General features: G+C 38.6%; 1 protein-coding gene and 1 non-coding gene across 6 annotated transcripts in view; both read right to left on the bottom strand.

The window, feature by feature from the left end:
- The window catches only part of tcf12 (transcription factor 12), a 218,385-nt gene that overhangs the window by 42,042 nt on the left and 157,136 nt on the right, over positions 1-19,207 (bottom strand). For all 5 annotated transcript variants that reach the window (XM_048616045.1, XM_048616046.1, XM_048616049.1 and 2 more), the window contains 2 exons: positions 17,672-17,742; positions 3,242-3,448 (listed from right to left, as the gene is read on the bottom strand). In XM_048616045.1, the coding sequence (XP_048472002.1) occupies positions 3,242-3,448; positions 17,672-17,742 (278 nt within the window). The remainder of the gene's footprint in view (positions 1-3,241; positions 3,449-17,671; positions 17,743-19,207) is intronic.
- Positions 15,432-15,504, bottom strand: trnav-cac. Its single transcript has one exon. It is a non-coding gene; the product is annotated as a tRNA-Val (tRNA).

The following is a 19,207-nucleotide window of genomic DNA, read 5'->3' as shown; positions in this document are numbered from 1 at the left end:
GGAAGTTCTGGAGGAGGTGGAGGGCGTGGGTGGTGTCACGGACATAGATATGTTAACATGTGGCTGTATTTTTTTTCTGCTCAACAATAGCTTTGGAAACTCCACATTGGCAGCTTAATTTAAATTCATGGAGTATATCTGCTTCATCTGTGTCGCTTTTCAATGAAATTCTCTCTTATATATCAATGGATCCCACATTTTGAAGACAAGATGGATTTGATTAATTAATTCTATCTGGGGACTAATCTATAGTTTGCCTCAATGGACATTTCCACCACAGCTTTCTCAAATCCTTTTCATTAAAAAGCTCAATTTCACAAACACAAATTAAACATTGCATTCCATCAGCTCTAGTCCATCTTCATGCACTGTTGGCTAATTCACTTTTTCAAGTAATTTTCCAAGGTTCTGCAATACAGATCATCTTGCCTCGTTTACCCATTTGCTCTATAAAAATTGATGGACAACATTTGTGTCAGTAGTTACACATCTGGAAAAAATGTAAGCATAAACTAAAAATTCTCTGTGAAAAAGCCTGTTTTCTCAATTCTGACTGGATTTCACAAGGCATTAACCTCAAAAATTTTGGGCAAGGGGGAGAAGGTATTTACACCTCAATAGAAAACAAGTTGCAGGTGCAGTTTCAACACTGGCATTCTTCCCATCAAGACAAGAACCTTGCAGAGACAACATTTTTCCACTAAAAGCAACCAAGGAACATGATTTTCTCCAACAACTTCAGTTTAACTGTGCTCGGGTACAGATTCTGCTATGGAGTGTAAATAGTAAATAGATTTTTGAAATTACAGCAGCACTACTTAGAACAGAGCCTAATTATCAGAACTAGAAGTCCAATTTAACAATCCACTCAAAATTCTATTTCTGAGTAAACTTGACTGTCCAAAAGCCTAGATCCCAAAACATATCTCAAACCTTAAACAATTTCCGCATCTATAGTAGACAATGTGGTTTTAAAAAGGTAATATCCAGAGCTGCAGTTAATGCTGACAATGGAAAAGGAACAGTAAAGAGATTGTAAATAAAAATACCCTACGTACCTGTCATTAAAGTTTTAGATTAAAATGCTTTGTAAAGTTCTTTATGGCAGATAGAATGTCATCTGACACTTGCATCTAGTGTTACTGTACTGTTACTGGCTGAACAAAGCTGCTTCCACGTCATAAGGGCTGTTGAGACAGGAGTAGTCAATAAAACATATAAAAATGCAAGGATCACTGGTTAGTACATTTGAAATATATATTAATTATATAACCTAAAATGTAATTTGATCATTTTGAAAATCTTACTACAGTGAATGGATATTACCTTTTCAAGCACTCAACATTGCAATGATAAACATGAATTAATTCTTTTAATCTAACATCACTTGAAACTTTAGTGGAAATCTGCTTACATTTCAGGTGAGCCATCTCTCATAGCGCCAGCCTTAAACTAAGAAACTAATAAAATATCATTAGAATTCATGACAATGAACACATTGATAATTATAGTTTCAGTTATCCAAAGAAACAAAGACAGAATCAAAGTGGACTGATTCAAATGCCATATCGAAACCCAACAGCAATGTATAAAGTTAACATAATTATTGCAATAAGTACAAAACCTTCACCTGCATTATATAGCACAGCACTTCAAAAAAGCCGAAGTATCAAAATACAACAGAAATGAGTAACCATTTCTCAAGGAAGAATTTTTTGGCAATTAAGCACAAATTATCTATCAGTAAATTTGACAATCAGCAATCACCCAAAGTTAAATGCACACTCCATGCATAAAAGTAAAACATAGATTTTTTGCTAAATAAGTAACATTTTGCAGAAGTAAATGAATTGCAGGGCTCAAATGACTTAAAAACTCAAATTCCATTTGGTTTATGTTCTCTCAAGTATATTAATATCTAAAAAAAATTTACTTCATTTTAGATTTAGCTTAATTTTGATAAAGATGGGGACGAAGACTTTGCTGAAAGCTTAGACAAAACTACAACTCATTCAGATTGACTTTTGTTTAGATTCAGAGTTTATCATACTGCATTTAGGAATTGCACCAAATTAACTATATTCAAGTTTAATGAATATCTCTATGTTAACACTTATCACATGCCTCTTGGCAAAAAATAAGTTTGGCTGAAGAAGCAATGTGAATGAACTGCAACTAAATTTTTTTTCAACTTAAAAACCATAACATGGCATTTTACAGATGCAGAAAGCATATTTCTTCCAAGTATAGACAATATTCCTTGGACAGATCCCAAACCTTCAATGGAAACTTTACTATAAACCAGGCTTTTACCGTGAAGACAGTGGAAAACCAGAAATGCAAGAGCTGAACAATTCAGATTGGTGCTGGTAATAACTTTTCCTCCTTGAGCAACGATACGTTGAATGGAACCAAATCATTTATTTTTGTTCAATGCATGAAAACGTTCTTTTTAGAAAAGTGATGCTTCTAAGCAAGTTACAGATACAGTATGATTGCCAGAGATATTTAGCATAGCATGCACTTGTGGGAGTTTAAGGTGTTTTTTGAGCAGCAACATGGATATTGAAAACAAATCATGTAGGTATGTGCTGTTTAGACATTTTAATTCACAGCAGTGATGTGCTCTGAGCACATCCAAATCAGCTGTAAAGGGCAAACGTTTCAATATGCCAGACCATTCCACATCATACTTGCAAATACAGCACAATAAAACAGTGTAAGACAAATGTTCCAGTTATCTATTATCTCTCAAAAGAAAAGCTGAATCTGGAGTAAATATGAACATACAGCCAGTCACCATATCTGTAGCAACAATGCAGCCAATGTTCTAAGCTCACTACCTCATATTCTGAAGCAGAAAACGTTTTTTAAACCTAAAATCAATTAGTACATTTGAAGATAACATAATAAGAAAGTTTACATGTAATGGAATACCTTTATGTGCAACAGTAGTGTGTTAAACAAAACAATCAGCACAATGTACAATTTGTAGCCAAGGTTAATAATAACACTTTAGCATTCATATGCTGCACTATTAAGGTTTAATTTACTTCACTTATTTTAAGAGCTTCAGCAAGCAAACTAATTTTCTTCCCTAAAAAAAATTCATGTGGAATTCTGGTTTGAACGCTGTGCATTACTCAATTAAAAATCTTGAATTGGACATTCAGGATTTTTTTTGCATGAAGACTGACAGCTATTTCTCCCTTTGTAATACAGAAACAATAAGAAAATTTACCATTGATGTTTGTCGACTAGATGTTACCAGTGCAGATGTTCCATAGTTTGAATTCATTCCTCCAATTGGCCCATTTTGTGAGGGCCCCAGTAAACTATGTATGTCACCATGGCCACCAGACATACTTGTTGAAGGCCCAACGGCATGGTTTCTGAGAACGTGGATGGCATCATCCAAACGGTCTAGACGGTCCTCCATTCGTGTTTGCTGTTAAGAAACAATATTCTAAATGAAAACATTTGCTTTGGCAACACTTCTGATGAGGTAAACTCACAGCTGGTCGGTTAATGTATTAAAACATGTCATGGACAAGAAAGGAAAGAAATAGCAACAAAAACAAACGGTCTCAACAGCAGCGACAGGCATCTGGAATATGTTTCAAATTATAAACCGGATATCTGGAGAAAAGGAACTTAAAAAAAAGGATACATTAAAGGGGACATTATGGGCAGAGCAATCTGAAAGTATGCAATTTTCTCAGGACAAGAAAGAATCATTAAGATAATTATTTCAGTTATTTGACATTTTTTTTGTTGGACTTATAAATTCACTAAGTATGGCATCATAACGATTATATTAGTGGACTAGTAATCACGAAGCCTGAAATAATGATCTGAAGTACAGTTCAAATCCAACCACGGCAGCTGGAAAATTTAAAGTCATTTAATTAAATCAACCTGGAATGAAAAGCTGGTGTCCATGAAACCCGCTGGATTCTTGTTGAAAATCTTGGTGCACTAATGCCTTTCAGTTTGGCCTAAATGCAACTCCAGACCCACAACAATGTGGCTAACTTTAACCTCCTGATGATCTAGCAAACTATTCAGTTGTGCCACACCTCTACCAAAAAAAAAAACAGGCAGCATAAAATCAGAGCGACTACGTGACATTCAGTAGGGACAAGATTCAAACAGGACAAAGACACACTCAGACCAAATAACCCTGCAAAAACCTCTCCTCAAATATTTTGGCTCTGTGCCACAAATGGAAAATCTGACCTGAAGACAAGTCAAGCAATAATCTGATGTAATCATATCCACAACATCTGATGTTTCAGCCCACGTTCCAGATTCCTCCATCACCATTCCTGCCACAACAGCAAAACAGGCCAACCAAATTAGGTGGCACAGTGTTTTACATTTAGAAGGAAGTGGTCCTTGGAATTCTGAACATTGATCACCCACCACCTTCTCTCAGCTGGTGAATTAGTATTCCTCCATTGTCAACACATTTTGATCAAGGAAAAGCACAGAATATCTTCTGGGTGGGGGTCTTTGATATTGGCGCACCAATTTAAGACAGAAGTGAGAAGGATTTCTTCTTTTGGAAGGTTGAGAGTTTTTGGAAATTTTTGCTAGACAGCTATACGGGCAGTGTCCTTGTAAACATTTAAAGCTGAGATTGATCTTGATCAACAGGGGATCAAGGGTCATGGGGAAATTGCAGGCAAGTGGATATGAGGAATGTCAGATCAGCCATGATCCTATTGAATAGCAGAGCAGGTTCAAGGAGGGGCCCAACAGCCTACTCCTGTTCCTAATGGTCTTAAATCCTATCCATCCCAAAGTCAGTGAGTAGCAACGTTACAGACCAAACTGGCTAAATCCTGAAGTACCAAGCTGACAGAATGGGCCTGTGAAGACAGCAAGGACACCAACACAAGGAGAAAAACATACATGACCTTTTCCTCATCAATCTTCCTGTCAAGGATCAGTGATCACCGCATAGGCACAGTTTCATTTTCATCCTGAGAGAACCCTCTGCCATGCAATTGTGAAATGGGATAGATTCAGAACAGATCTAACAGCTCAGATCTGGGCACCCAAGGGATGCATTAGGTTATCAGCAGCAACAGAATAAAGAATGGGCATGTCAGGAGCAGCAACACAAATAAACCACAAATACTTATTGAATGTGATATCAACCTGGCAAAGCTACAACACAGCGTTACGTGCAAGCTAATGAGCAGATGTGTCAAAGCTGAACAATATCACAGTTGAGGGATCAGATTAACCTCCATTCTTGCGATGCCAGACTCGAACGGTGGTAGACAATTAATTGACAAAAGTGAGGTGGTGGCTTCATTAGCATCCATAAACTCAAATGACAGTGGGGCCCAGCATGTGAGTGTAAATGAGAAGTTTGAAGTATTTACAATAATTTTTAGGCCTATGTACTAGTTTTGTCTCCTCCTGAGGTCCTTGCTATCACAAAAATAAATCCTTCACCAATTATGGAGTCACAGTGTCATACAGCATGGAAACAGACCTTTTGGTCCAATTTTCCGTCCAAGTTTCCCAAACTAAACTAGTCCCATTTGCTTGCGTTTGGCTCATATCCCTCTAAACCTTTTATCACTTCACATAATATCAAGAAACTCATGAAGGTACTGGAAAAATCTATGCACCCTGACAACATTCTAATTGCAGAACTGGAGACTTGTGATCCAAAATTAGTCACATCTCTAGCCAAGCTGCAACAAGTTAGGTACAATACTGCATTTATCCAATGAAGTGCAAAATTGCCCAGGAAGTCCTGTCCATAAAAAGTAGGATGAATCCAATCTGGCCAATTTTCACCCCATAGGTCTACTTTCAATCATTTGCAAAACTGGAAGGGGTGGTCAACAAGCAGCAAGACGCTCATTTTGAGTTCCACCAGTAACCCCAGCTCCAACTCTCTATACATTCATTGTCCAAACAAGAGAGATGAACGTCAGAGGTACGATGAGACTAACTGTGCTCGATAGTAAGGCAGCACTGAACTGAGTAATAAACTGAGGTGTCATAGTAAAATTGAAATCAGCAGTAAGGAGGAGTAAGTCATAAAGGATGTCTCACTTCTGGCTGAAGTCATACCTAACTCCAAGGCTGTGGTTGCTGGAAGACAACCATTTCAGCCCAGCACTTCATTTTAGGACTCCCTCAAGGCAATATTCTAGGCCCAACCTCCTTCAGTTGCTTCATCAATAGCTTATTCTTCTTCATTAGTTCAGACGTGGGGCTTTTCAGAATGTGCAATACCTCAAATAGTGAAGTAGTGCTTGCTTACATGCACTATGACATGGACAACATTCAGGTTCAGCTAACTGGCAAGTATATTCATGACCCACAAGTGTCAAGTAACACCCATCTTCAAAAAGGAATAATCTAAATCCCTGACATTCAGTAACTTCATTAAATCCACACTACCAACATCCTAACAGTCAGCATTGATCTTAGACACAGATATTGTGGTGACAAAAGCAAATCGGAGGCTCAGTATTTTGTGGCAAATGACTCACATCCTGACTACTGAAAGTTTTATCTACATCTACAAGCTACAAGTAAAGAGTTTCATGGAATGGGCCTCAATTGTTTAAAGGAACAGTTTCAAGAAATTCCACTTAATAGATTTTAGATTTCAGGGAAAGGGCAGGAAAGTGGACATGAGCAATGCCAGATCAGTCATAATGCTATTGAATGGTGGAGCAGGCTCGAGGGGCTGAAAGGCCTACTTCTGTTCCTGTTTCTTAAGCTCTTATCGATGACAAAACAGCCAGTTGACTGGCACTTCGATTGCCACCTTAAATGTTCACTCCATCCACCACAAGGACATTAGCGTATGTCGATCTATAATGTACAGGGCAGGAATTTGGCAGTACCTCCCAAACCAGTAACCTCTTCCACTTCGAAGGTCAAAGGTAGCATGTACAGGAACACCACCTTCAAGTTCCACTGCCAAGTCACACACCAACCTGTCTTAAAACATATAACCATTCCTCATTTGTCACTGGGCCAAAAGGCTGGAATTCTCTACAAATCAGCAATGTGCGAGAACATTCACCACACTGACTTCAGCTATTCAAGAAGGTGACTAACTGACATCTTCTGAAGGGAAATGAGGGATGGGCAATTGATGCAAGCTTTGGCAGCAATGCACGCATCCAGTGACTTAATGTAAAAAAAGTACCAAAATGATAAAAACAGAGCGTATGGATTTCAGCAAGAATAAATACACTGCTCGGTACATTGTTGTAATTCATGCAGATGGTCTACAGGTCTAGAGCAGTAAACCATGAATGGAAATGCAGTGTCGAAAGAGAAGTAGTACCTCACAGACATCCTTTAAGAAAGACATTGCATCTTGCAAATGCTCATGAAGCTGCTGTTCAACCCGGTTTTTCTGGTAAAGCCAAGACACAACAAGAAGCAAAAAGCATTAATATAAACACTTCAAAAGCTAAGCAAATCCAACAAGCCAAGTGAATTCATATTAAAGTGACATAATTGTATTTAGAGAATGGAAGAGAAATTTAGTCAGCAATAACTGCTAAAAACAAAGAAAGTTGATGGATAAAATCTTTGTTGCCCCATTTTTGTAAAGATTATTTTCCGATTCTGTACCTCCCTCTGCTGAAGAAGTAAGGAAGCGATTTGGTCTCACACCTTTACAAATGCTTCTTTATAACTGGCACTTTGGAAATAAATAACTAGCCTATACATTTTTCTGCTCCCATGTGGAAAAGCCCTGATTGTATCCAATGCCCTAGCAAGAAGTTTTCACCAGCAATTGTGTTTATCAGCCCATCTATTCACACTTAATCTTCCAAATATCAAACTCTGAACATAAATAATATTTTCTGTCACCTACAAAGATGATCAACTAGGTACAGTATGCCTTTAAGATGTTTGTATCACACACCATCACGGAGTAGATGAGCTTCATCAAGTTCACTGTACAGAAAGCTGTAGATAGGGAATGTCAAAGAAAATGCATCAAGAAAAAAACAAATCAGCACAAATTCCCCAAATCAAGACCAGGCTTGGTAGGAACTTTGAATAATAAAGAAGTTGAATGATGTAACATTCTTAATATTTCAGGTTGATGACCTTCTGCCAAAATAGCTCTGATGAAATGTCACTGATCTGAAACATGAAATCGTTTCTTCATGGCTGCTGCTCAACTTGCTGAGTTTTTCCAATCATTTCTGCTGTTTTTCTCAGTATCTGTAGAATGGTTTCTTTTAGCATTCTCCTTTCTTTAGACCTATGGATGAGGACAGAAGGTCATCCAGCCCAATGGGTCCCTGTCGGTCAACAAATATCAGACTACACAAATAACATTTTTCAGGTCTTGACCTATTGCCCTGGAGGCTATGTCAAATACAACTGAATATCTAAATACTGCTTAAAAGTTATAAAGGTTTCTCATTTAACCACCCTTAGGCATTGAGTTCCAAACTCCCACCACCCTCTGGCTGAAAAAAACTGCTCCTCAACTCTCCTCTTGCCTTCTATTTCTTAACTGTACACATCCTGGTTACTGACCCCTCTATTAATGGAAAAAGTGCCATTTTATCTACCCAATCTAAATCCCTCATCATCATATACACCTCCATCAGATCCATTCTAACCTCTGTTGCTCTTCAATAATAAAACATAAAATGCTGAGAACAGTCTACAGTTCCTGAACCATTTCTGGAAAGAAAATCAGAGTTGATGTTTCCGGTTTGTGAACTTTAATCAGAACAGAATCAGGTCATCAGTCTCTGCATAACTTGGACCCTTCTTTTATGTTATGGTTTGAGTAATCACATACCTACCACTCAAATGTCTTGACATCCTTGCTACCGTGTGATGCTCAGCATTGGACACAATATTCTAGTTGAGGCCTGACTAGTGACATAAGAAGGTCCAGTACAACTTTCCAGGCTTTTGAACTCAATCTCCCTGTTTATGAAGTCCAGTTTCCCAATATGGATTCATGGCCTTATCATCTTGTCCTGGCCCCTTCCAAGGTGAATGGCTAATGGGAAATGCTCTGAGAAACTGTTAAACTTGAATCATGTTCTCTACTGACTCAGGGAGAAATATTTGATTATGATAATTGCACCCTACCAGCCTCTACATGACAAGAGGCTTGCACATGTGAAAACGGGCAATCCAAGCCTCTCATGAGGAGGGGTAATATTGATGCCTGGGCATTGAAAATTCTTTCAAAAGGAGAGAAAAACACATATAGTTAGAAAATCTTTTATGTAAAACAAAAGCAACAGTGTCCTATCACTGAACTGAAGGAACTGTTAATGTTAATAACCCCAGATTTTCAATTTGATCTTTGTTCAGTTCTTTACATCGTTGAATTATATCAGAGAATTTATAAGTCAGGCTGTATTTTCCTAAATGTTGAATTTTATGCCAATTCATTGAATAGGAGGTCACATAAAAATACCTGATGCCAAAACAAAGTCCTTTTGGAATTCTGTGGGATTACGAATCTATTTTTATGTTTATTTGTTCACAAAGTTTATCTTTTTAAAGAGATTCCTGAAAAACAGTTTCAAATTTGGCCCAAAGGCTTTTTTTTAAACAAAGTGTATATTCATTTTATGAAATGCTCACCCAATCACAAGTAGGCCAAATCACATTTAAACAGGTTCCTCCTGGCTCAAATGTATAGTTTTTCTTCCCGCAACCTTAGCTACAATTTAGCTTTTCATTTTCCTCATTCTCTTTTGTCCTGATAATCAACCATTTAAAGTGTTTACATCCTCCCTACCCAGTTTTAGGCTGTTCCCATGGCAGCCAGGTGCCCACAGCATCTTATCCAAAACATCTTTCTTATTAACCTGACAGCTTGTTCACCTGTGGGAAGGATCACCAAGTAAACATTCATAAAGATCTGTGAATAATGCTCAGGAGCAGGCAAAAAAAGTGATTTCCTACTTCTTTCTATCTGAGTAAATCAGACTAGCCTTACGACAGTCAATGGAGATAAGAGGTCTTCAGCTTTTAACAACTGAATCTAAAACAGAGCTTGTAGTTACAGCTCAAAATAGGTTTCTTATTCCCTCTCCAAAAACATTTTTTTGAAGTGTAATCTACATTTTCTGGCTTATAATATTTGCCGAAAGCTTTTCTAAAGTGTTCAGCTACTTAGGTTTTATTTTGCATGATCTCTCTCCTCTTTCCCCTCCCTCTCCTCACCCACCAGTTCAATTACAAAGAGCACTCTGATAACCACCATACTCAGCACATGGTTTTCATGGTGGAAATGGAAACATACACATCTTCATTTTATCTGGCATGTATTTGCCAGCTTCAAGATCTGTGAAAGGGAGTAAATGAGTGAGTACTTTTAAAAAAACACAGGCTGTTCAATACTACCCATTGTTTTCAATGTCTTCTTCAATATTGCACAGGAGGTTAGTATTAGCACTGTTTAACAATTATTCCTGGAACTTCTGAATGAAATGAGACATTTCTTGTAAAAATTTATGTTGTATTGCCAAGTCCACCCAATGATCTATTATCATTCAATTCACAATTTTGAAAAATGATATCATCAATGGATAGGTTGACAAGTGCAACATTGTGGCTCTGTATAGTTTAAGGATGTTCTTAATGGTACTTCAAGTTACAGGTGGGGGGGGCGGTGGAATCTATGATTCATGTTAGGATCCAAAGCTTCTGGCAGAAGCTAGGTTTTACCTCAGATAAAGTGGGATAGAATAAAAGGAAGGTTAGCTCAGGTCTTTTTCAGTTGCTATAAAAGATCGAAGATTAAGCTATGAATTTGATGTAGATAGAAAGTACTCCAATCTATTGCTCAGCACATTGAAAAACAAGCCAGCTGCCTACTAGATACGTCCCTAAGACTGCACTCTGGATTAAACAATTGGTGATGACAAGTCCAGTACTTTGAGAACTTCAAATTTCTGAAATAAACACTTAGGAATACCACAACATTTGGATTCAGTACAACAATGAAGGAGGCATTGAACAGGATAAGTAATAGTGAACAACCTAGCATTTATTTTTAAGAGAATTAATCGCTAAGTCTCCAAACTTGAACACTGTAAGTTGTCCTGTGTGCGTACTTCCACCATGCTGAAGGTTATTGTGTGAATATTGTCTCAGATGTGTATTTACAAGTCAATAGTTTCCGTTAGCAGATCAATTCCACCTCAAAACTGAAAACTGTGACTTTTTGAGTTACGTGACAACGCAAACAAAAAAAAGTTACAACTGATGAAGGGTCACTGGACACAAAGTATTGACTCTGCTTTCTCTCCACAGATGCTACCAGACTTGGTGAGCTTCTCCAGCAATTTCTGTTTTTATTTCAGATTTCCAGCAGTCTCAATTATTTTTTTTAATGGCTTTGTTTTAGTTTACAACTGTTTTTGTCATACGAGTTGGTCACAATGCTCTGATGTCTACTTGGAAAAGTAACTTTAAGCTGTCAGTATATATTGTTAACCTTAACACCAGTAACAATTATTTCTAAATGATAATCAGACAAAAGTTGACTTATGCCAGCATTCAAAATGAAACACACAGTTCTTAGATATATTTTAGGATTTCAAGTTTCAAGAACCAGACTAACACTGCTGTACAAAATATTGGTATTGCAAACTAAAGAACAATCAGACTCACCAGTGAAGCTTCCTTCTTCAAGTCTTTAATCAATTTACCTCATCAACAATTGTCTGGTAATCCAACCTGAAGTTCTTTTGCTGGCTTAAGGGTCTTTTTTGTGAGCAACTCAAGGCTTTTCTCCCCCCCAACATTCAAGCTACGAGTTGTTAGTATGCCACATTTGCTAAGGGCATCAAAAAAATGGCATATTGTAATCTTAATCAGCGCAAAATGTTCTTCTTCAAAAAACAAAGGTATTATTGAAAAGATACATTTTGTTGAAGCTTTTTGTGATGCATTCAGCAGAATACTTCACAAGAATACAAATTCAAGGGGAAAGCCAACATTTTTACTACATGAGCAGTATGTTGATTGGTTGGCAAGTGGAGTCTGATTAGTAGAAGCATTTCCATGGAGAATGCACTCTCATTAATGCTATTGACAGTAATTAGCTAGGCTTAGTTTAAATTTTAAACCATGCAGGTTGACTTGAATTTGTATCCTTATGAAATTTTCTGATTGAGTGCAAGATGAAAATCTTCACGAAAATTTCCTTTTATTCTTGCAACACTTCTGATGCCTTACAAAGAACAATTTACACTGATTGAAATTCTAGTATCTCATGTTTTTTAAAGACTTAAGTAAGTTTGACTCTCTGTCAATCAGAGTGCATTGCCAACCAACCAGAACTCTCTTTTCTTAAGCAGTATAAATTCTAGTTTTCCTCTTGAACTGGCATTGTGGCTAAGTATTCTAATGAAAACAAGATGAAAAGCTTTGATAAAAAATGTCTTTGCACAACATGCAATACTCAACTTCTGGACTACCATATGACATCAAAGATAATGTGTTTTATCAGTATGTCTTATTGCAAGAATGCATACATTAACATTTCAAAAAAACTTGAGGTATTTTCTGGTGCAGGCACCTAGAATGGTCAGATTGTCTGTATTGAAAGATGGATTCCTCCAGATAATACATATACAGCTTTTCTCTCCCAACACCAATTCAAATAAACATGTTCAACCATAAAAGTCATATCAAAAATAATATACTGTATAAACACAAGGTGAGGTTTCAATCACATATTGGATGAGGAAACACAATGTCCTCAATTTGACAGGCTAATCAACAGGAACAGGGCAAGCAGCAGAAGCAGTCAAACATATGCTCGAATCCATGACCTTGTCACATATGTATTGAAGTTGAAAGTGGTGAGGGGTTTTGGTAGACTGCTGATTATGAAAAGAGAAGCCAAGGTTACCTTTATTCTCCAGGATGATCAAAGGAGAGTGATGGTGCTTAATATGGCCTAGCCAGATCTGTCAACAGATAGCCATACCATTTGTTTGTCAGAAATGTTCATGTCTGTGCTCCTTGGACTCAAGGCTACGAGTGCGAGGGCCATATCCCAAGGTAAAACCAGGATGGCTTAAGGTCCCATAATCTCATGCTCTATTCTATTTACAGGTGTGAATATGTACATAGGACCTAGGCCTATATGAGAATGTCGAGTTGCAAATAAGCCATGAATATTCTGAATGGTAAAGTAGCTCAAGGGGCTAAGTGGCCTACTCCTACTCCCAGCTAATTTATAAATAAGTAGCTTATCCGGTCTGGCCTTGAGAGTCTCAAAGTTGAAATAGGAAAAATTGGGCAACTTTATCAGAAGACACAACAATTAAAGAATCAAGTTGCATCAAAAAGAAACACAAGGGTTGAGCAATATATAAAAGTAGCCAAATAACTGGAAAACTGAAATAATTGCTAAAAGGAGGATCATTTGACACAAAATTGCCCAACTGAGAATCAGCAAGAAGGTTCACTGCTGAGCTCGTTCAAGGCTGCTGGAGTTCTGACAGAAGCAAATACTTTAGTAACTTGAATTGTTTTAAAAGTGATCATTTAAAATAAAAATTCAAATTATATATCAAAAAAGTACGCAGTTATTGTTACCGAGAAAGTATTTAGGATTTCAGAATTCCCTTTTGCCTTTTACTCCTTTTACTGAAAGCATGTTAAAAAAATTGAACGAAATACAATCTGAAACACAGTTACCATAAAATGCATCAAGCTACTGTTTATATGGAACTTAAGGTACACATATATTTTTCAAAACAAACCAGTAGATGTATTTTCTTGAACTTGCAGAAAGCGCTCGACAAATTACCTCACAAAAGGTTAAGTCATAAGATGAAAGGCCACAGTGCTGGAGGTAGTATATTAGCTGGGATAGAGAACTGGCTCACAGGCAGGAAACAGTGAGTGGGGATAAGGGATTCTTTTTCAGGTTGGAGTTACACACAGATCAGTGCTGGGACTCCAATTGTTTGCAATATACATTAATGACGTGGAGGAAGGAAGTGAATGTACTGCAGCCAAATTTGCAAACAACATTAAAATTGGTCAAAAGGGAGTTGTGAGTGTGACACATATAGTTTACAGAGATATTGTGATCGGTTAGGTAAGCAAGAAGTTGGCGAAAGGAGTATATTGTGGGAAAATGTGAACTTGCTCATTTTGGAAGGGAGAACAAAAGAACAACCTGATTTAAATGGAGAGAAACTGCAGAAAGTTGAAACCCAAAGGGATTTGGGGGTACACAAAACACAGGAAGCCAGCACACAGGCGCAGCAGGTAATCAGGAAGGCTGATGGAATGTTGGACGTATTTCAGAGGGTTGGAGTATGAGAACAGGGATGTTTTACTGCAACTGTACAAGGTACTGGTGGGACCACATCAGCAGTACAGTGGGCAGTTTTGGTCCCCTTATTTAATTTTATTGAAGGCAGTTCAAAGAAGGTTCACTGGGATGATCACCAGTATGCAGGGATGGTCTTATGCGCAAAGGCTGAGCAGGTTGGGACTCTTCTCATTGGGGTAATGAGAGATGAGACTGGGATATGGAGGAATTTCCTTTCTTAGGAGATTGAGAGCCTTTGGAACTTCTTGCCACAAAGAGCTGATGGTACGGAGTCCTTATGTATTTTTAAGGCTGAGATGGATTGATTCTTGAACAGTAACGGAATTAAGGGTTACAGGGAAAGGGCAGGAAAGTGCAGGAGGAATGTTGGACCAGGCATGATTCTAGCGAATGCTGGAGAAGGTTCGAGGAGCCGAACAGCCTACTATTGTTCCTATTATTAAGAACAAAGAAAAAAGAAAATTACAGCACAGGTACAGGCCCTTCGGCCCTCCAAGCCTGCACCGACATGCTGCCCATCACAACTAAAACGCCCTACCCTTCCAGGGTAACCATAGCCCTCTATTCTCATTCTATTTGTGTATTTGTCAAGACGCCCTTTAAAAGTCACTGTAGTATCTGCTTCCACTACCTCCCCTGGCGGCGAGTTCCAGGCACAAAACGCTTGGGGTCTCCCTCGCAGGGAATTGAACCATGGTCTCCCGCGTGACAGGTGGGGACACTAACCACCATATGACTGAGGACTTGGCAAGAACTGAGGAATGAAGTTACAGGAAATTTATTTTATGTGGTCTTACTAACATAAGCACCGGTTTCTATAATAATGGGAGGACAAGGGAGTTAGATATCCTCACCCAGACCTGGAGAGAGAGAGAGAGAGAGAGACGGACGACTGGTGGTGAGTTTAAGGTGAGGAAGGAGATTGAGAAGGAGAGTCCTTCATGGTAGCCTCAGCCAGTGCAGGAATTGAACCTACACTGTTGGCATTACTCTTGCAAACCAGCCCTCCAGCTAACTGAGCTAAACTGACCCTGTCTATGTCAATGCAGAAGCCTATCGTTGGTAACCAAGGGGCAAACCCTGCTGTTTCTGCCAGGTTTCGAATCAGGGACCTTTTGCATGTGAAGCAAACATGATAACCACTACACTACAGAAACACAACGAATTATGGTCTCTCATTCAAGAAAGGATGCAAGAACATTCCTACTACACGTCATTCAGTTTAACATTAGTAGTAAGTTGGGTTTCAGGAACAACAGTCAGGTAAATAATTAAAAGGTACATGAAGAGGTTTGAGTTAATTAAGAGGTAGTATGGTTTTGTAAAAGGCAGATTGTATTTGACTGATCTAACATTTTTTAATGTTCTATTGAGTAACAGAAGGTTGTTGGAAGAGTGCAGAGGATGTTGCCTATATGAATGTTAATAAAGCACTTTACAAAATGCCACATTAATGGTTGGGTCAATAAGCTCTATGCCATGAAACAGGAGGATCATTAACAGCGAGGATTAAAGAAACTAGTTCAAAGACAGGAAACAGTGATTCAGAGTAAATGGTTGTTCTTTTCAAACTGGAATCTTATTGACAATAGTGTTTCAAGGGTCAGTACTGGGATCTCAATGTTTAAATCACTTGTTTATCAAAAAAGAGTAAAATTACAAAATTTACTGATTATACAATATTTGGAGGTACACCAAACAGTGAAAATGAGATCTATCAGAGTGGCAATGCAATTTAATACAGAGAAGTGAGAGGTAGAAGGGAGAGGGAGAAGCAATACGTACTTAATGACACAGTTTGAAAGCATGTGGAGGGACAAAGGGCCTCAGGAATTCATTTGCAAACTCTCTGAACTTGGAAGGACACATTGAGAGCAATCAGCAAAGGACATGAAATTCAGCACTTCATAAATAGAGGTATTGAGGTCAAAAGGAAAGAAGTTATACTGAACTTTTATAAAGCTCTGGTTTTGCCACAGCATGAGTACTGCACCCAGTTCTAGTCACCACATTTCAAGAAGGCTATGAAAATCCTTAAGAATTTTCAGAGGAGGTTATCAGAATTATTCCAGGCATGAGGGAATTTGGCTATAAGATTATATTGACGAAGTTGCTTTGTCCTCCTTGAAGCAAAAGAGGTTGAGGAGCGATCAGATAGAGGTTCACAAGATTGTAGCAGGTTTAGACCTGGTTAACAAAAAACATCTGTTCCCATTAACCTATGTTACAAGGGCAGATACAGATTAAAGGCTTTAGGCAAGAAACATGAGAGCCATGTCAGTATGATCCTTTCTTTTCACAGCAAGTAGCACTGACCTAGAGCTCACTGTCTATGAATGTTGCGGAAGCAGAGATACTCAATAATTTCAAAAGAAAATTAGACAGATATTTGAAGAAAATAAACCAGCAAGGATATAGAGTCATAGAGGTCTACAGCAAGTCTGGTCCAGTCAAAAACAACACATAACCAATCTCATTCCATTTTCTCGCACTTGCCCCCATCGTCTTGTATGCCTTGGCATCACAAGCACGTCTTAATGCTTCCTAAATGTTATGACGATTTCTGTCCCTACCACTCTCACAGACAGTGAGTTCCAGATTGCCCCCAACCTCTAAGTGAAAACATGTTTACTCACATCCTCTCTAAAACTCCAGCCCTTACCTTAAGTCTATGCCCCTGATCAGTGATCCTTCATTCCTGTATATCCTATCTATGCCCCTCATAACATTATACATCTTAATCATATCCCCCTCAGTCTCCCCTGCTTCAGGGAGAACAACCCCAGTCTATCCAATCTCTCTTCATAACTAAAACTCACCAGCCCAGGCAACATCCTGGTAAGTCTCCTCTGCACCCTTTCCAATGTAATCATATCCCATCTACAACTGGATTCCAGAACTACACACAATACTCTAGCTGCCCAAACCAATGTTTTATAGAGTCCCAGCATAACCTTCCTGCTCTTCAACCATATGCTTTGGCTGAAAAAGGCTACCATCCCACATGCCTTCATAACTGCTTTATGCCTTCATAACTCCCTGTCCACTGACTTAACGGATCATTAATAACTCTATTATCTTTAATATAGAGAAAAGCAAATACAGTATGCAAGTCTCAAGAGTGAGCTGACAAATAAAGAACAGAGATATAGCCTTCATTTCCTCTATTCTTCATTTTCTTCAAATCATTTGTTCCTATGGAAACTGCAAAAAATGGAATGACATCCTTTTTTCCAAACAGCATAGCTATCTATCAGATGTAAAACTTTCCAAATTAAAATCACAATACAGCACAAAGACAGTAGAAGTTCTGGTCTGCCTCACCAGTGAGTGAAGTGAGTTTTCATAGCTAGGAGACGATGGAGTCCCTCCTGGTCTCGACCACTGGTTAGCGCCTGGAGAAAGAAAGGTCCAAAGAAAGCCATTAACTTAATATTCAGCTGAGTGAATTAACAAGTTTAGTAATTTTCAACAGAAAAAAAACACATGACTGGGGATAACGTGTTTCTATTTGGCAAGTGTTAAAATAACCAAGGATCATGGATTTCTTAAGCGAAAAGCCAAGTATTCAGATAAGTCGAGACAATCAACTCTCAGTCTTTGAATAATTATGAAAACACAAATCCCTAAAAAGCATGACATTTCAGTTAAATACCTGAAATGTATAAAAGGAGGTTAGATGGGACCACCATTGCTCATCAAAAGAGCACGTTGAGTGATGTATACAAATCCAAATTACCTGAGCAACATAAAAACTGATTATTTAAAAAATGCATTTGAACATGTACATTTGTTTGGAATCATTTCACTTGGAGCACACTCTTTATGTCCAGGTACTTGCAGAGATGAATTATAGAGTCAGACAGTCATAGTCATAGAGCTGTACAGCACGGAAACAGACCCTTCAGTTCAACTCATCCACATTGACCAGATATCCCAAATTAATCTAGTCCCATTTGCCAGCATTTGGCCCCTTTCCCTCTAAACCCTGCCTATTCATGTACCCATCCAGATGCCTTTTAAATGTTCGTCTGGCAGTTCATTCCATACACGCACTTGCATTAAAAAGTTGCCTCTTAGGTCCCTTTTAAATCTTTCTCCTCTCACCTTAAACCTATGTGCTCTAGTTTTGGACTCCCCCACCCCAGGGGAAAAGACCTTGGCTATTCACCCTATCCATGACCCTCATGATTTTCTAAATGTCTATAGGTCACACCCTAGCCTCTGATGCTCCAGGGAAAATAGCCCCAGCCTATTCAGCCTCACCCTATAAGCTCACACCCTCCAACCCTGGCGACATCCTTGTAAATCTTTTCTGAACCCTTTCTTAGTTTCACAACATCTTTCCTATAGCACGGAGACTAGAATTGCAGATAGTATTCCAAAAGTGGCCAAAATTGACACCATCAGAATGTTCCAATGGAAAAGTATCGATCTTTTGCATTACAATCAGACTTTTTCCTACTAACACAACAAAAATTATTGATTAGTTACAGAAGCAGGAGCAAACAGTTCAAGTTAGATAACAAGGTGCAGGGCTGGATGAACACAGCAGGCCAAGCAGCATCATAGGAGCAGAGAGGCTGACGTTTCGGGCCTAGACCCTTCATCAGAAAAGGGGGAGGGGAAGGGGGTCCCGAAACAAATAGGGAGAGAGTGGGAGGCGGACAGAAGAGGGACAGAGGAGAGGATAGGTGGAGAAGAAACAAACAGGTCGAAGAGGCGGGGATGGGGCCAAGAAAGGTGAGTGTAGGTAGGGAGCTAGGAAGGGGATAGGTCAGTCCAGGGAGGACGGACAGGTCAAGGGGGCGAAATGAGGTTGGTCGGTAGGAGATGGAGGTGCGGCTTGAGGTGGGAGGA

This window comes from Rhincodon typus, chromosome 33, assembly GCF_021869965.1.
Source record: "Rhincodon typus isolate 14 chromosome 33, sRhiTyp1.1, whole genome shotgun sequence".
Taxonomy (NCBI): Eukaryota; Metazoa; Chordata; class Chondrichthyes; order Orectolobiformes; family Rhincodontidae; genus Rhincodon; species Rhincodon typus.
The sequence above is the reverse complement of the archived record's forward strand: the minus strand, read 5'-3'. Positions and strand labels throughout refer to the sequence as shown.